Raw genomic sequence first — 18,636 nt, 5'->3', positions numbered from 1 at the left:
CCGCCATAAGGTGCCATACAGAGACCTTCACCGTATTATGGCTCCGTAGTAGCAGGAGAGAATACCTCCGCCATAAGGTGCCATACAGAGACCTTCACCGTATTATGGTTCTGTAGTAGCAGAAGAGAATACCACCGCCATAAGGTGCCATACAGAAACCTTCACCGTATTATGGCTCAGTAGTAGCAGGAGAGAATACCACCGCCATAAGGTGCCATACAGAGACCTTCACCGTATTACGGCTTCGTAGTAGCAGGAGAGAATCCACCGCCATAAGGTACCACACAGTGACAGTCCACAACATTATGGCTCTCATAGCATGGCTTCCACAAAAGAATATGTCCACCGCCCTACTGTGCTATAAAGGAACATCATGCTGTGTGCACGAGCTCTTGGTTTAGTCACCTCAGCGGGTTTCGCTGTAGCCAGGGCCTTCACAAATACACACCGATAGGAGACATCAGGACTGGGGGGGGGGTAAATACTTTTGCACTGCACTGTTTACGGTTGTACGGCTGCCCACCCAGATCGCAGTATATAACAATTTACCTGTGTGATTTCAGCTCTGCAGCATATAACGCCTCATTGCTCACCCTGATAATCTTTTGTATGACAGAAAATTATTAGCTATTGTGCCGCCATGACCTGGCTCCGCAGGAATGACGCCACGCCGAGTCCATCGTCATCGCTGACCCATTCTGGAACACTAGAGCAGCGCGTCACACGGAGCGCCGCCACATCACACACACCAGTGTAACCTATAGGTAATAAACACATGGCTGCAGCAGTATGGCGGCACTATTTCGGCTCACGTTCATGGCTGTAAATCTGCGCTGTGCTCGCGGTGATGGACGGCTCCCACAGATCGCCGGGCGGCTATAAATTCACTTAAGATTTCTTATCGGCCGGCGCTACAGGAGAGGCATTATTATTTCACGTCCTGAGTCTTCCCTGAGCGCAGATAAAACCTCCTGTCAATAACAGGCAGCGACGCCACGAGAAGCCGAATACCTGGCTGAGGGGCAGCTCACCACACATACGTAGCGGTACAATATAGACCCCCATCCATACGTGGCGGTACAATATAGACCCCCATCCATACGTGGCGGTACAATATAGACCCACATCCATACGTGGCGGTACAATATAGACCCACATCCATACGTGGCGGTACAATATAGACCCACATCCATACGTGGCGGTACAATATAGACCCACATCCATACGTGGCGGTACAATATAGACCCATAAATGCTGGTAGAATACAGGCATACTACAGGGTCGGACAAGGAAAGGTATTGCGACACCACACAATTAACGCTGTCGAAAAGAAAATCTGTGTTGCCCATAGCAACCAATCACAGCGCAGCTTACATTTTACCTCAGCCGTATAAGAAATGAAAGCTGCGCTGTGATTAGTTATTTCTTATACAGCTGAGGTAAACTGAAAGCTGCGCTGTGATTGGTTACTTCTTATATTGCTGAGGTAAACTGAAAGCTGCGCTGTGATTGGCTGCTATTTCTTAAACAGCTGAGGTAAAATGAAAGCTGCGCAGTGATTGGTTGTTATTTCTTATACAGCTGAGGTAAGATGAAAGCTGCGCTGTGATTGGTTGTTATTTCTTATACAGCTGAGGTAAACTGAAAGCTGCGCTGTGATTGGTTGCTATGGCCCACAAGGATAGCAGGCTAAAAGAAAATCTTGCCCATGGCAACCAATCGCAGCGCAGCTTTCAGTTTACCTCAGCTGTATAAGAAATGGCAACCAATTACAGCACAGCCTTCATGTTACCTCAGCAGTGTAGGAAACGAAAGCTGCGCTGCGGCTGGCGTTAGTAATGTCACACGAGGATCCTAGAAGATGGCGGCGGTGCCCGCAGACTGTCTGTTTAACGACCTGAAACATGATGGAGTCACGCATCACGGAGCCGCTATGTAACGTCATCGCGGGAGCGCCCCGGCGGTTCTCCATGCGCAAAGTGCAGACAACCAAACTCATCGATTTCAATGGGTTTCCCCACATTCAGCTTTTTGCGTCTGCATTTCCGTCGGACAAAAAAAACCGAAAAACGCGACATGTTGTATTTTTATGCACATTTGCGCACCAAAGGCGCCATCAGAGTCTATGGCGATGTGCTAACACGCACCCCTTCTGCACTATATAACGTAACGCATGATTTCGCTGTGTTAACTGATGACACAGGGGACTAATCAGGCTACTGAGCCGGATCCAAACCAAAGCGGGCGTGTCCCGCGCCAATGTCAATGGGCCCGGCAGCGCAAAAAAGTAGAGTAAAATATGTGGGCACAAGTGTGAAGGCACGTGCTAGCGCTCCATTCAGAGCACAATCACGCATCCGCTCGTGCGCCGGAGCCCTAAGGGTTTCATGCTGAAATTCTGCAGCAATGTACAGCAAGTGAAGGCTTACAGCAGAAACCACCGCAGCGTGATAGAAGAACGATACGCATTTTAACGCCCGTCGCGCTCTATTGGGTGGAGCGATGTCGGGGATTATCACCACAGAATTCATTTATGGCACTGTAGTGAGTGAATTCTGCGCTGACAACCGCCTCAGGATCGGCACGCAGATTTTTGGTGCGGAGTTTGCTAGGGATTGTTTTCCGTGACGTCAGTGCCTTTTTAATCAAAAGAAAGTCTTGAACATATCTGCTGCACTGTTCCGGCGGCTGCTGAGCTTCCCACACCCCCTGAATGGCCTACTTCTGTAGAGTGACTACTTCCACTGCTTCATCTGGGTCAGTCTTTACTGCATTTCTGGCATTCTATTCTTGAATCAGTCAGCATGCAAGAGCATCGTAAACTGATTTATGGTGCTCTTTGGGGAGGTGACAGGGAGCCGGGTGGCGGATGTGTTTTTAGGTTATACTCGCCCAGTTCCTGCACTGTAACCCGGTGAAGGTGACGTGGTGCGCTCATCCTCCCATACAAGTCTATGGCAGAGCGTGCGCATGGCCTTCTGAGAGGAGTCAGACTCACTGGGTGACAGCGCAGGAACCGGGGAGCGGGCAAGTATAAATGAATTATACATCCGCCCATAACTTAGTTCACGGTGCTGTAGGGAATCGACGGGTTCCCTTTAAGGCAAGATATTGTGGACGAGACCTGGACAGCAGCCGGTCTGTGGCTGGCACGTGCCCATCTCTGCCAGGATGACCAGTGGCAGCCCAATGAGAAAACTGTCTAGTTGACATGTGTCATGCTGATTTCACTGTATTTAAGTACATGCTGCGCGCAGGTTTGTTGTGTCCTACACAAACACAATGGAGCCCAACGGGGTCACGTTTTTGTTTTCACTGCCTGCTGGCAACATGCATAAACAAAAAACAAACAAACAAAAAAAAACTGAGTGCTGACACAATGCTGAAGGTTTGTTACAATGGTACAGTCTGGGCTACGGACAGCCGCTGGACACCCACCATTACTGCATCCAATGGGGGCGTCATCAGACTCTGCACAAAGCTACGGAAGTCACTGCTTAGCTGTAACCTCTGTACCATAGAACAGCGAGATGCCACCCACGTGCCAGCGCCTGGCATCTGCTGCAGAGAGGACAGCAAAAACAGCTAATGAGAGGAGAAGCTCTTCAGATCCTCCAGACGTGAGGAAACACTGATATACCGGAGGTGATCATCACACATATACAGTATATCTGAGCACCATCACACACATACCGCTAGCGTATCCGAACCCCACCATACATGCAGTACAGAATACAATAGAAGTGTATCTGAGCTGCATTATACTATACTTACAGAACAGCATACAGTACCAGCGGTGGAACCGACCACATCATACATATAGTACAGGACAGAGCACCACAGCTGTATCCAAGCCGCTCCATTCATACAGTACAGAAGTGTATCCAGAAACCATCATACATACAGTATAGGATACAATGGTGGAACTATATCCGAACCACATCATAAATATAGTACTGGAAGAGTAATACATTCATATTCTATATATTTTACACAATACCATGATACAGTACCGAAAGAGTATCCGAGCCCCATCATACATTATAGGATACAGTACCAGAAGAGTATCCAAGCCCCATCATACATATAGTACAGCATACAGTACCGGAAGTGTATCCAAGCCCCATCATACATATAGTACAGCACACAGTACCGAAAGAGTATCCAAGCCCCATCATACATATAGTACAGCATACAGTACCAGAAGAGTATCCAAGCCCCATCATACATATAGTACAGCATACAGTACCAGAAGAGTATCCAAGCCCCATCATACATATAGTACAGCATACAGTACCAGAAGAGTATCCAAGCCCCATCATACATATAGTACAGCATACAGTACCGAAAGAGTATCCGAGCCCCATCATACATTATAGGATACAGTACCAGAAGAGTATCCAAGCCCCATCATACATATAGTACAGCATACAGTACCGGAAGTGTATCCGAGCCCCATCATACATACATTATAGGATACAGTACCAGAAGAGTATCCAAGCCCCATCATACATATAGTACAGCATACAGTACCGGAAGTGTATCCGAGCCCCATCATACCTATAGTACAGGGAACTGGAGCAGAGATGTAACCAAGCCCCATCATAGATATAATATGGGATACAGTAGCAGAAATGTATCTGAGCCTCATCATACATACAGTTTAGGATATAACAGCAAAAGTGTATCCAAGCCCTGTTATACATATAGTACCGGAAGTGTATCCAAACCCCATCATACATACAGTACAGGAAACAGGAGCAGAGGTGTATCCGAGCCCCATCATACATAGAGGATACAATAGCGGATAGAGGTGTGTCCGAGCCCCATTATACATAGAGGATACAATAACGGAGGTGTATCCAAGCCCAATCATACATAGAGGATACAATAGCGGATAGAGGTGTGTCCGAGCCCCATTATACATAGAGGATACAATAACGGAGGTGTATCCGAGCCCCATCATACATAGAGGATACAATAGCGGATAGAGGTGTGTCAGAGTTGCTGACTTTTCAGAACGCTCTTGTAATTTAAGAGTCGACATCCAGGGGGCGGTATAATTTATACAGAAGCCCCTGCAGGACACTGTTTGGACATTGACTGATGGCGGAGCACGGAATGGTGATGTTCACCTAATGAATGCCCAGCCGCCTGTGAGCGCAGCAGTCATGTGTGGCAGCAGCGGCCCAATCCCCATCACTGCCCAAACCTAGAACACCCCACATAGTGCCTGCGGGCAGCTTATCTGAGACCTCAACAGGGGGCATCAGCTGTGACTCAGAGGGTGATGGGCACAGGCAGATAAATGCATCACTGTCATATAACCTGGCAGAATTATGAATGAAGCTTTGGATGTGACTAGAGTAGAGGACAAATGTAAACGCATAGAAAAGGCAGTGGCACCAACACTGGTGCAGTCGGACAGGGTGGGGGTAGTAGTGATGTGTGGGCACCATGCCACCTCAGATCATGTGACAGGTCCGCTGTAATAATCATTAATTGATAATGGCTGTACACAATCAGCAGATGTGCTGCAGTAACCCTTTGTGTGCTGCAGCTCTGGGGACTCCTCTAACACCCACGACTATTGCACGCGGCTGCAGAAGTTTCAGCAGATGAAAGCCTGCTCTGTGCGTCTGTACGCCATTATCCACGGGCGGTTCAAATGGGGCAATAATCGTTCCTAATCACTGTCTAGTGTAAACATGGACGACCAAAGAGGATTGAATCAACTCTGAGGCCTCACGGGCATAACTGAACCGAGGAATCCGCGCATGTCACCTGCATGTGTGATCCGCAGTTCAATCAGCCCGTAGAGAAGCATTGGGCATCCGCACTTCATTTATTTCCTGCGGAGGTGTTTTTTTCCGATTTGTGGATCACACACTCGGGGGGGGGGGGGGGGGGGGAATATCGCAGCATGCTCTATTTTACCGCGGATGACGCACGGATGTGCGCCATTCAGCTCTATGGGAGCTTACGATCCGCAGTGCATCCGCAAATGCATTTGAGAGATCCCACTAGATCACCAACCACCCTGACGTACGGCTACTGACGGCCAACAGCTCGCTGGCGGGGGCAATCCCCCCAAGTAGGAGTCAAACTCAAGAGCGGACTTGCAGTGTTGGACAGCCCGAGTCTACAGAATATATATTAGCCCCCAAGATGCGACCGGCCCCTATTGTGCTGGTTTATCCATTACCGCCGGCCGGACTATAGAACTCACTTCGTTTCCTAGCATTTTGATTAAAAAAAAAAAAGGTACAATTCTCAGGAAAAACACATTCAGGTCGGTTTCCCATCTTGGAGGTTCCGTTGCAGATCTGGCTCAAAATACCAGAAAAAAGTGCTGCGTGCAACGCTTTTCCTTCTACCCAAAAGCCGGGCGGAAACCCAACAGACCCCATTATAGTCAGTGGGGTCTATCCAGAGAAGGACGAACGCCATGAGGCTGAGAAAGCGCTTTCACCTTTATAAGCTCCAGAGACCGGGGAGCCCGCAGGAGACGAGAGGATGATTTCAGGCTTACCCCATGGAGACCAACACCGGGGACAGGTAACCTCTCGTGCCCCTGAGTTTTGGGAATGAGACGCCGCAGTCCGCCAGCCTTTACACTGGCGGACTGCGGGGTCATAAAAACAGCAGCAAAAAAAAAATAACACCAGCGCAAAATCCACCAAAAAAATTGCGTTTTAGGAACAAAAAATAGGCTTCCGCAGACACTAAAACCCCGGCCTGCCAGCAGCGCGCCCGCATGATGTGCAAACTGGAACCCGCCTGTCTGTAACAGCATGAGAGGAAAGCGATGGCGGTAATGGGAAGCGCACACCATTACTGGAACCTAGGAGTGCCAGTGTTACACATCTAACAACTTGCTCTATCGGCGCTCGCACTGAAGCCTTTATACCGGAAATTCTGCACTTCCCATTCAGAACAATCGCAGTTAGGAGCCGCTCGCTTAAATGTAGGAGCCAATACCGTACAGTCGGAGCGCTAAGACACACGGGTGGGGGGCTACAAGAGGATAAACTGCCCCCTGAAATACCATCTGCACCAGGACTGCTTATCCAGAGCTTCAATTCCTGAGGCATACTGCACAATGTCAGGTAGCTGCTGGAATGGGGTAAAGCCACCTCCACTGGAGAGATAGACAGCCACTGAATAATGTCTGTACTGCCAAATTCATCCTTTAAAATGCAACCTAATGTGTCCTTGTAACATAAGATCACATCTGTGAGAGAAGCAACATTGTATCATTCTGAGCCTGAAGGCGAGGAGATCTTTTGTGGTCACCGAGGAAGGAGCTCCAGTTAGTCCTCTCCTACATACAGAGGGAACTGCATGCGGCTTCCAGGAAGGAGGCGAGAGACTAGAAGCTGGTCTTAGTTTGTTCAAGAAATACACCCGCCTATATAATATATATCCATTAGATCTATAGATATAATATAGGCCAGCTGGCAATTAGTTAACAATGAGAGGGAAGTTTAGGTAACCCAACTAACGGGCAGTGAGCCGGCCGGGTGCGACCTGGGAGGAAGGAATTCCTACCTAAGGACTTCCGTCACTACTGCCGCTCCGGTTTAATGACCGCCACTAATGACAGGGTTGTAAGAAGTTATGCAAATTTATGAGGAAGGTGTCACCTGAGTTTGTTCTTTGTTTGGGAACTATAAATACTCCCGTTTTATGAATGGAGGCCGTCCGCGGATTACACCCCTCTGTGGGACCTGGAGTTCTTCCAGCAGTTTGGATTTTAAATACTAATCTGGAACAGCAAGAATATAAAAGTAGTGCCCATTGCGCCAACACCTGTATCGCCCCGCAACTGTTACATTGTTACAGGCTCCTGTGTCTGTTGGAACCATTTCCAGATAATTGGCCGAAGGACGTTTTGCCCCCATTACATGTATGGCCTCTGACACCCACCATCACCTCAGTTTGCAGGGATGTCATGGACGATGAAACTGGACGCTACAGAGTGCAAGCGGGTTGTCTTCAGCGACAAATCCAGGTTTAGTTTGGGTGCGGATGATCGCAGTGTTCATGTCTGGAGACACTGCCCCCTGCTGGTGTGATGGACTGGTGGGCCATCACATACGACAGTCTGTCCCCCCTAGTAGTGGTACGAGGGCCAATGACAGCTCAGCGATATGTTCAGGACATCCTGTATCACATCTTGTATCCAAGCTAGAGGTGGTACACCATGGTACTAGAGCCTTCATGCCTGCCTGTATCACATCTCATATCCAAGCTAGACGTGGTACAACATAGAACCTCCATGCCCACACTATCACATCTTGTATCCAAGCTGGAGGTGGCACAACAGGGAGAGCCTCCATACCCCCCGTATCACATCTTGTATCCAAGCTAGAGGCAGTACAACAGGGTACTAGAGCCTCCATGCCTCCTGTATCACATCTTGTATCCAAGCTGGAGGTGGTACAACAGGGTACTAGAGCCTCCATGCCCGCCCGTATCACATCTTGTATCCAAGCTATAGGCGGTACAACAGGGTACTAGAGCCTCCATGCCCACCCGTATCACATCTTGTATCCAAGCTAGAGGCAGTACAACAGGGTACTAGAGCCTTCATGCCTCCTGTATCACATCTTGTATCCAAGCTGGAGGTGGCACAACAGGGAGAGCCTCCATACCCCCCGTATCACATCTTGTATCCAAGCTAGAGGCAGTACAACAGGGTACTAGAGCCTTCATGCCTCCTGTATCACATCTTGTATCCAAGCTGGAGGTGGTACAATAGGGTACTAGAGCCTCCATACCCGCCCGTATCACATCTTGTATCCAAGCTAGAGGCGGTACAACAGGATACTAGAGCCTCCCTGCCCATCCGTATCACATCTTGTATCTAAGCTGGAGGCGGTACAACAGGGTACTAGAGCCTCCATGCACCCCGTATCACATCTTGTATCCAAGCTAGAGGCGGTACAACAGGATACTAGAGCCTCCCTGCCCATCCGTATCACATCTTGTATCTAAGCTGGAGGCGGTACAACAGGGTACTAGAGCCTCCATGCACCCCGTATCACATCTTGTATCCAAGCTAGAGGCGGTACAACAGGATACTAGAGCTTCCCTGCCCATCCGTATCACATCTTGTATCTAAGCTGGAGGCGGTACAACAGGGTACTAGAGCCTCCATGCCTGCCCGTATCACATCTTGTATCCAAGCTATAGGCGATACAACAGGGTACTAGAGCCTTCCTGCCCATCCGTATTACATCTTGTATCCAAGCTAGAGGCGCTACAACAGGGTACTAGAGCCATGCCCACCTGTATCACATCTTGTATCCAAGCTAGAGGTGGTACAACAGGGTACTAGAGCCTCCATGCTGCCCGTATCACATCTTGTATCCAAGCTAGAGGCGGTACAACAGGATACTAAAGCCTCCATGCTGCCTGTATCACATGCTCCAATATAATTATGTTACAATCTGGAACCAAGACAGCAGCTCCCTTCAGGATGTTCTCCTGGATGCTTCGTTATCTCTAATTCTAATAACTACAGTAGATCAGGCAACGGAAAAAGTTACAATTGCTGATTCCATAAGTTCTGGGATCTCCTCGAACAATATAATGTAAAAATTAACTAACTTACAAAATCAGAAGAAACGTAAAAAGTTTTGAAGTTACATAAGACAGTGCTCACCGCTCTCACACATTATGGGCTCCGCCAGATCTTTGTGCTATGGCCTATTTAATAATATTTGCAAAACTTTAAGAATTAGTGACAATCAGAGTAGACGTCCGTCTATAGAGCGGAGGCACAGGGCGCCCCTCCCTGCTGGCACACAGGTCTAAGAGACGTGGCAGCAACAGCATCACCTGGGTGAGAGACAGAGATGAGGGGCGCCCGGGGGCGCAGGCTGCTCCCTGTCTACACCTCAGCTGCAGGTGATTCTACGCATCAGCCCCTCCCCCAGACGGGCGCAGGGACAACCACCCCAGGACTTCTCATTCACGTCTGTGGTGCACGGCTCAAACACAGTCCTTTATACATAGCACCAACGTATGCCACAGCGCTGTACAATGCCAGCGGTCACCTCAGGCGCCGGAGTCCAGCCCCCGCCTTAAAGGGGGTTTCCTATTAAAGACATAGGGGGTTAGTGTATGAACACTCAGGGGGTCCAACTGCTGGGACCCCAAGAGATTGGGAAACCTGTGCACCCTTGTGTGAACACAGGTGAATCAATGTCCGATCGTTCCAAGACAGATTGTGGTAGCCATGGATTTCTGACGCAAGGGGAGGTACGCCCGTTGCTGCTCCGTTCACATGTCGGGCTCGCTGGGGGTCCCTGCACTCTCACACAGACCCCCGGAGATAAGCATCATTGATGGAACAACCTCTTTAAAGGGCCGGTCCAGTCTGATGGAAATGAAGGGTTCTCCAGCTTTCCCATCTGCTCTACAATTACTCAGACTCTCCAAGATCTCTGCTTGTTATCAATGAATACAGACTGGCCACCACTGAACACCCCATGAACTAGCTGGGATGGGGAAGGGGGGGGGGGGGGGGGCTGGCCCTGACTTTAAGACCTGGGGTCCTGTGCTGTAGAAGAAGGGGTTAACCCTAATATGGAGAAATTACACATGTAGCAGCTCAGATATGAGGAGATTCCTTTAATCTGGAAAGTCTGATAATCTGGCAGTTGTTATAATATGGACTCTCACAGACTTTGTAGTAATCCGGCACCTATAATCTCCCCTCCAGCATCTATCTTCCCTCTGCATATCCCTGTTACATGTTCCACGTCAGCTACATACATGACCTGTGCGAGAAGCGCTCGGTGCGTGATCTCCATTACACCCCCTCCCTCGTAGGAGCCCAGATGGATCATTAATGGACTCTGATTACAGAGATAATTACTACCACTAATGACAAGAGGCCGGTTATGGCTTAATGCAGGGTGGGCACCGATCCAGGCCAACCACACAGACCCCCTCCCCAAAGGGGATTTGACCAGGGAATCCAATGATATGCCGGCTGCATCCAATTCTGCGGCGGTGGGTTACATCAGCGCCAACCAGAGCCGGGGCATCTGCCAGCCCCCCGCTATAACCAGCGATGCCCTACAGAGAGCAGGAACATTACAGGGATGAAGTAACCTGCTACGACACTACAACTCTCAGCCTGCAATATTAACCCTTTTCTGTCCTCCCCATAATGCAATGCGCTGCGGCTCTTGATGATTCGGGATGACGCTTTCGCTCTGTTCGTCCTAAATGTCCCCGTTTTTGAATGGAATCGTTAAAGGGGTTTACCAGGATCACGAGTTATCCTCTATCCAAAGAATAGGGGTTAACTTGCTGGTTGGTGGGGGTCTCATCTCAAGAATGTGTCCCCCTTTATATCACTACAGGGGTCGCTTCTCCCCCTGTAGCGATGTCAGAATGGACCTGAGTGCTGCCACTCGGCTATCTCCAGCAGTCCCACTGAAAGCGAGGGGAGCGGCAGCGCATTCGCGCTAAAGTCGCACCGCTCAGTCGCCTTCTCACTGTGGGGGTGCAGTAAGCCTACAGTGATGAGGATGGGGAAGACCCCACTGGTCAACCTATCTCCGCTCCTGTGGATAGAGGGCAACTTGTAATCCTGGAACAACCCCTTAAAGAGAATACTGACAAAAACGGTCCACACACTTAAGCCTCGTCGGGGCACGGATTTTTCTGTATACGGATTAGGAATTCTTGGGTGGATGGGTCATCAATAGTTGATCGACTGGGATCCGTCGCTTGGGATCCCTGCCCATCAGCACCGCAATACATAGGGTGGGTTACAGCAGAAGCAGTTGGCTCCCACCCCAGTAGTGTCCGGTGCTTGTAATTGCAGTAAAATCCATGGGAGCTGAACCTGTAGTTACAAGTGCTGGCCACTACACAGTGGTCGGGGCTGTGGCTTTCACTTCATATCAGTGAAGTGAAATAAATATACTCCCCACGGAACCAGCTGCTGTTTCAACCCCTTTAAAGCTTGTGTAATTGACAAGTTGCACCTGAACTTGGAGTGCAGCAATTATTGGGAAACCACGTGTCCTCACACAGGTGTTTGCAGAAATGCAGCGTTTACTGCAGTTTCAGCAGTGCTGGCATGCGCTTTGCCAGCATTTTCAGCACAGCTGAAAACGTAGCCAAAGAGGCTAAAAAAAAATAAATACTCACCTGGCTGGCGCTGTCTGGGTCCCTCCTGCTGCTCTCCAGCGCTCCGGGTACTTGTCAGCGCATCTTTTGCTAGTAACTGGGTTTGAAGACCCCCACCTCCAGCAAGAGATTGCTCTGATTGGCTCAGCCAATCAGCGCTAGCGCTGGATGCACCAATCAGAGCCATTCATTGAATGGCTGCGATTGGCTGAGCCAGGCTCAAGGAACTAATCAGAGCAATCTCTTGCTGGAGGCGGGGTTTTCAAACCCCGTTACAAGCAAAAGATGCTCTGTTGGCGCTGCCAAGTGCCTGGAAGCCTGCCCGGAGCGCCAGAGAGCAATGGGAGGGACCTGGAGCGCACCAGCTAGGTATTGCTTTTTTTTTCTTTTTTAAGGTAGTGTAGCTAGCGCTTGCATTTAGCGCTGTCAAAAACATGGTACCAAATTGTGCCGCGTTTTCAGCAGCGTTGAAAACTCTGCCCAGTCATCTCAATGGGCAGGTGTTAGCGCTAAACGCTGTACAAAGATGCCAGTGTGAGGGAGGTCCAACCGGACAGATCGGTGGCCCTAATTGACTTATATTGTGGAAGGATTAGCCAGAAGTCTGAGGATAGTTTATCAATAGGGGATCGGTGGGGTCTACTGCCTGGGATCCCCTCCAAGCAGCCGATTCTCGGCACCGCCGTCAGCACGGACAGCGATGGAAGCAGATCGCGGTGTCCGTACTGCAGCGCCTCGGTCAGTATTGCAGCCGCAGCTCTCATTGACTTTACTGTAATACCAAGCAGCCCGCTGCAGACGGACAGCACTGCGCTGTCCATACCGACAGCGGCGGACCCTGATGATCCTCTATCGACAGTAGGTCATCAATAGAAAATAAAATCCCAGACGTCTTGGACGGCCCCTTAAGTAGTAAACATGGCGGATCCTGAGGCTCCACAAGGAACTATCAGCTTCACCTCCGGCCCAGATCCTGAACAAACAGGTCAGAGGAGTGCTGGGTGATACATTACACACGGGGCGTTTCCTGCTCACCTCACCTATCACAGCGGGTTCTGCATGACTGGAGGCGACTGCGGGTGACAGCCGACACTTGTTACACCGCAGTACGCCCCCCTGCAGATCACCCGGTGATAGTGAAGGCGCGCACTAATCCAGAAGCTTAGGGAACTTTTATTTTAAGTGACTGCTGGAGGTGAATCCTCGTTAGCTGGCCAGCGTAGACGTGGCAGGTGCCGGATCATCAGATATTCTGCATTATCAGACGGCCCCAGAAACTACAGAACACTCACTTGATAGAAGGTAGAAAACCTGCAGGAGTGAGCGCATATCTAATGCTGACAGTCAGCAGCGTCGTCATCATCATCATCATCATCACCACAGCTACTAGTCATCACATTCCAGATTACCAGACTGGTCAGCCGGACTATCGGAAGCTAACTGTGATATTAGTAGTAGATGATGACTCCATCCTCTCATCCCCTCACGAGGCCTCACAAAGACGGTCACCTCCAAACCCCTCCAAAGAGAATTAATCTCCAAAGAGAGAGGAGTTACATCCTGTATTATACTCCAGAGCTGCACTCACTGTTCTGCTGGTGGAGTCACTGTGTACATACATTACTTATCCTGTACTGATCCTGAGTTACATCCTGTATTATACTCCAGAGCTGCACTCACTATTCTGCTGGTGGAGTCACTGTGTACATACATTACTTATCCTGTACTGACCCTGAGTTACATCCTGTATTATACTCCAGAGCTGCACTCACTATTCTGTTGGTGGAGTCACTGTGTACATACATTACTTATCCTGTACTGATCCTGAGTTACATCCTGTATTATACTCCAGAGCTGCACTCAGAAGAGGCCATGAACAGATACATAGTGATACCCCCCATTCACCAAACCCCTCCCAAAAAGTGCTTACATGGCAGCAGAGATCGGCTCTTGGCACGGATCCTGCACTCTCTAAATGGCGCTACGTGCCAGAAGGAAGACCAGGAGCCACTGAGCTACAAGCAAACAGATCACTTACTGCTGCTGTACATGTGGACAAGATGCCCCCATGACAACACTTCCTGCTATACGAGGAGTCACTGACATGGCACAGTATTCTGCCTCTACCCCACTGAAGGGCGGCGCTAGCTCCGGTGGAATGGGCAGAGATTCTGTAGGAAACCTACTATACCGCGCTGTGACTCTGAACCGACACACTGTAACAAACTACCAGGACAGCAGAGAGATTTATGCTGCTGATGGGTTTCACGGACCGCATACTGTCTGCACTGTTACACTGTAACGACCCCTCAGTTGTGAGAAATCCTTTCTGTACAGGTTTTAGCCTTTCACTGGCAGCAAGCAGAAATCCCAAAATGCAGAGTGTGCCGTCCGTGAATCTCCGCGCTGGTGTGCCAGAGACCTAAGCTTTATAACAATAGTGCACATTTAAAGGGCGCCTGGCCCTTTAATATAATATGCCCTAATAGTGAGGCTGCAGGGCACCAGTGCCCACCCAACAGCCCCCGATCCTCCATTACTTTGTACCAGACATGTCACACTTTTGGTGCTTTCAAACAGGCCAATTTCTAGTTTTCCTCTTAGGGGGGTCTGTGTGGTGGATGATGGGGATATGACTCACTTCCCAAAAACCTGACACCACTTAGTTATGGGATCCCAGGGGGCACCCTGACACCGGACCCCCGGACCGCAGGGTATTTGGGGGCGGTTGTGCTCTGCTGCTTTCAGCATTGATCTGTCTGCTATTATCAACTGAGCAGATGTGATGGGAAGAGATCAGCGGCGGCGAGGGGCTCCCCGACGCCTCTAACTACATTAACCACTTCACTGCCGGGGAGAAAACACCAACCGCAAGATCACCAGCCGCGGGAGGACGGGGGCGAGAAGATCCGTGTTGCTCTTCTTATTCCCGTTAAAGGGGTTGTCAGAGTTAAGGAAACCCCTTGTCCCCCATGGGCTAAAACAACAAGTCAGTGGTAGACCCCCTCCCCCCCATGGCGTAACTTTACAAGCTGCAGCAGCCAATGACAGCACTCGGTTATCATGGCGGAGCGCTGCCATTGGCTGCTGCAGCAGGTTTACGGGACGTCGCAGCGACCTGTAAACGAAGACAGCGCAGACCGGAGGACGGGAGAAGTAACCGCTGATCTGTTATTGTAATGCATGGGGGTCCCGCTAACAGGGGGTTCCTTAACTGAGACAACCCCTTTAAGGCAGAAGGGGACAAAATACTAAAGACGTTAGAAATAAACCTCAGAAGAAAGCAACCAAAAGCACAGTGCCAGCAGTGAGATGCCAGCGGGCACACAACACCTTGGGATACCGCTGCCAGGCGCCAACAGATAACATTGTTGGGAGACCATAAGCTGGGCCCCTGCACAGAATCAGATTATGAAGGGCCCCAGAGCACTGTGGCCCTTCACTGGGAGATTCCCATATCAAAGCCATGTGGGCGGCAGAGATTACTGGAGATGTGATGGGCACAAAGCGCCACGCGGTTCTGACATGGAAGAATCCGAGCAAAGGGGGCACAACCAGATCCCAGCTGGACGCATCACAAGGCTGCCGAAAGTCCCGCGTCTCACATGCCGCATCAGGAGCTTCTGGACCCTACAATGACGGCAAGCAGGCTCGTGCGGCTCTGGACTAGAAGGCAGCAGTGTGTACGCTTCTGAGGTTCTACATTGTATGATGGCATTTTGAGTTCACCCGAGGTTCTAGATTGTATGAGGGCAGTCAGGGTTTGTTCAAGGTTCTATATTGCATGGATTGTATGAGGGGTATTGGGTGCTCAAGGTTCTAGATCATATGAGGGACGTCGGACTGTACAAGGTTCTAGATTGTATGATGGCATTTGGAGTTCACTCAAGGTTCTAGATTACATGATTGCCACCAGGAGTTCTAGATTGCATGAGGGCCATTGGGGTTCGCTTGAGGTTCTGTATACGAGCCGGAGGGCACTCGAGGTTCTACATTGTATGATGGCAATGGAGTTCACCCAATGTTCTAGATTGCAGGAGGGCAGTCGGGGTTTGCTCAAGGTTCTAGACTGTATGAGGGCAGTCGGGGTTTGTTCAAGGTTTTATATTGCATGGATTGCATGAGGGGTGTCAAGACGCTCCCAGATCTAGATTGCATGAGGGCAGTCAAGGCGCTCCCAGTTCTAGATTGCATGAGGGCAGTCAAGGCGCTCCCAGTTCTAGATTGCATGAGGTCAGTAAGGGTTAGTTCAAGGTTCTATATTGCATGGATTGTATGAGGGTTGTCAGGTGCTCAAGGTTCTAGATCATATGAGGGTCGTCGGGCTGTACAAGGTTCTTGATTGTATGATGGCCATTTGGAGTTCACTCAAGGTTCTAGATTACATGATTGCCACCAGGGGTTCGCTTGAGGTTCTGTATAAGAGCCGGAGGGCACTCAAGGTTCTACATTGTATGATGGCAACGGAGTTCACCCAATGTTCTAGATTGCAGGAGGGCAGTTGGGGTTTGCTCAAGGTTCTAGACTGTATGAGGGCAGTCGTGGTGCTCCTGCAGATGAGAGTTCAGTAAGTGACCTTCTCTGGGTAGTCAGGAATGACTACCAATCACCCTGCCTGGGTTGACCAGACCAAACACTTTCCAGCCTGTGTGACCTAGAACATCATGATGCCCCCTACTGCTCGCACCGCCATCAGTGGGGTCACCCACTACCAGCTATGGGCTCCTACCTGTGTCGGTGCTCGTCGTGGCCCAGGCCGTGGATCAGGAAGCCGCCGGCGTTCTTGTCTCCTTTCTCGGAGTCTATGTGGGGGATGAGCACGTCCTCCAGGCCCAGGTCGAAGCGCTTGTGCTTGGAGGAGTCCGGCAGGAAGAAGAAGGCCCCGAAGCAGAGCGTGATGAAGGCACTGAGGATGAGGAGCAGGATGAACTTCTCCGAGAGCCTCAGGGTGGCGCGGTGGTGAGGGATGGACGACGTGCCCAGGCTGAGCGGTGGGATCCTGCGCCCAGACAGAGGGAGCAGAGCCGGGGTGGTCATGTCTGCAGCGGCCGTGAAGAGCGGGTATCAGGTGATGCCAAACGTACAATGCATTGAGGGAGTATCCTGCCCGGCCCGGCAACTGCCAGAGAGGTCCTGCCAGGCGTCACACCTGGGCACCCGACGAGTGATGCCAGAACAAGCAAGATCCTGGCAGGTCAGGTGTACCAGATAGTCAGTGCCAGCTGTACCACCTCACCAACAGGTGTGCCAGGTATGTGGTGCCTCCTCAATAACAGGGGTGCCAGCTGTGCCCCTCAAAGTCAGGTAGACCAGTGCCAACTCACTGACGGATGTGCTAGATATCAGTGCCAACTATGCCACTCACTGATCAGTATCTGATGCCAGCTCTGCACGCTCACTAAAAGATGTGCCAAGTATCTGATGCCCCTCACTGAGAGGTATATAGGGCCAGCTGCCAGGTGGGACTGGTATTGGAAGCCAGCTGTGCCAGGTATCCGGTGCCAGCGGTGCCTCCTTACTGACAGGTACACCTGGTATTCAGCTCCAGCTGTGCCCCTTCCCTGACATGTACGCCAGGCATCCAGTGCCAGCTGTGCCCCTTACTGATAGATGCTCCAGATATCCAAAGTCAGCTGTGCCCCTTCAGTGCCAAGGCGTGCCAACTGCACCAAATATCCAGTGCCAGCTGTGCCCCCTCATTGATATGTGTCAGGTGACCAGTTCCAGCGGTGTGCTTCCTCCTGCCAGCAGAGCCCCGGGCACGGCCTGCGATGCCTCCCGGGCTGAGGTGACGAGGTTTGGGGCCCGTATTCCCGTGTAGGAAGGGGGATATGGCTATGATCAGGCCGCAGGTGGCGGAAGGATGGAGGATACCGGGGTCTCCGACTTCTGCGCTGGGCTGAGACCTCGGCCGATGCTGCTCCCGGCGATCTCCCCGCAGCTCCTCCTCCGTCTCATACGTTAATCGGTCCCTTCGCCATCTTGGCCGAGTAGGCGGAGCGAGGAGGGGCTGCCATGGAGACGCCGAGTGCTCAGCAGCCTATCACACCTTGGGAATGCCCCTTGTGTCCGAGAGCGGACGTTACACGTCACTTCCGGCGGCGAGAGTCACGTGATATAAGGCGTGCTCTACGCCCGCCATCTTTGATTAGGGCAGAACAATATTCACATGTGACACCAAGGATAGCCACCTCATCCAGGACAGAACGTGACGAGATTAGATACACAGCTCAGGAGACAGTATCACACATGACAGGATTAGATACACAACTGAGCAGGCAGGATGGGGGATGTATGAGCATTGGGGGACTGACCTCTTGACCTGCCACCACTCATGAGAACGGGGTCCCCTGTACCCCAGAATGAGTGCGTGTGTGCTCCATTCATCTGTATGGGACTGTTGGAGATAAACAAGGATATGGACTCCTCTATCTCAACACAAGCGTATGCGTATTTGCACCTCATTTTGCGCATCGGACG

At 50.7% G+C, this 18,636-nt stretch overlaps 1 protein-coding gene across 1 annotated transcript in view; it reads right to left on the bottom strand.

The window, feature by feature from the left end:
- Nucleotides 1-18,180, bottom strand: part of MAN1A2 (mannosidase alpha class 1A member 2) — a 42,761-nt gene extending 24,581 nt beyond the window's left edge. The window contains exon 1 of the mRNA XM_066599222.1: nucleotides 16,886-18,180. Coding sequence (XP_066455319.1) covers nucleotides 16,886-17,193 — 308 coding nt within the window. The 5' untranslated portion in view covers nucleotides 17,194-18,180. The remainder of the gene's footprint in view (nucleotides 1-16,885) is intronic.
- Between the last annotated feature and the right edge of the window lie 456 nt (nucleotides 18,181-18,636).

The sequence above is a fragment of the Eleutherodactylus coqui genome, chromosome 4, assembly GCF_035609145.1.
Source record: "Eleutherodactylus coqui strain aEleCoq1 chromosome 4, aEleCoq1.hap1, whole genome shotgun sequence".
Lineage (NCBI taxonomy): Eukaryota > Metazoa > Chordata > Amphibia > Anura > Eleutherodactylidae > Eleutherodactylus > Eleutherodactylus coqui.
The sequence above is the reverse complement of the archived record's forward strand: the minus strand, read 5'-3'. Positions and strand labels throughout refer to the sequence as shown.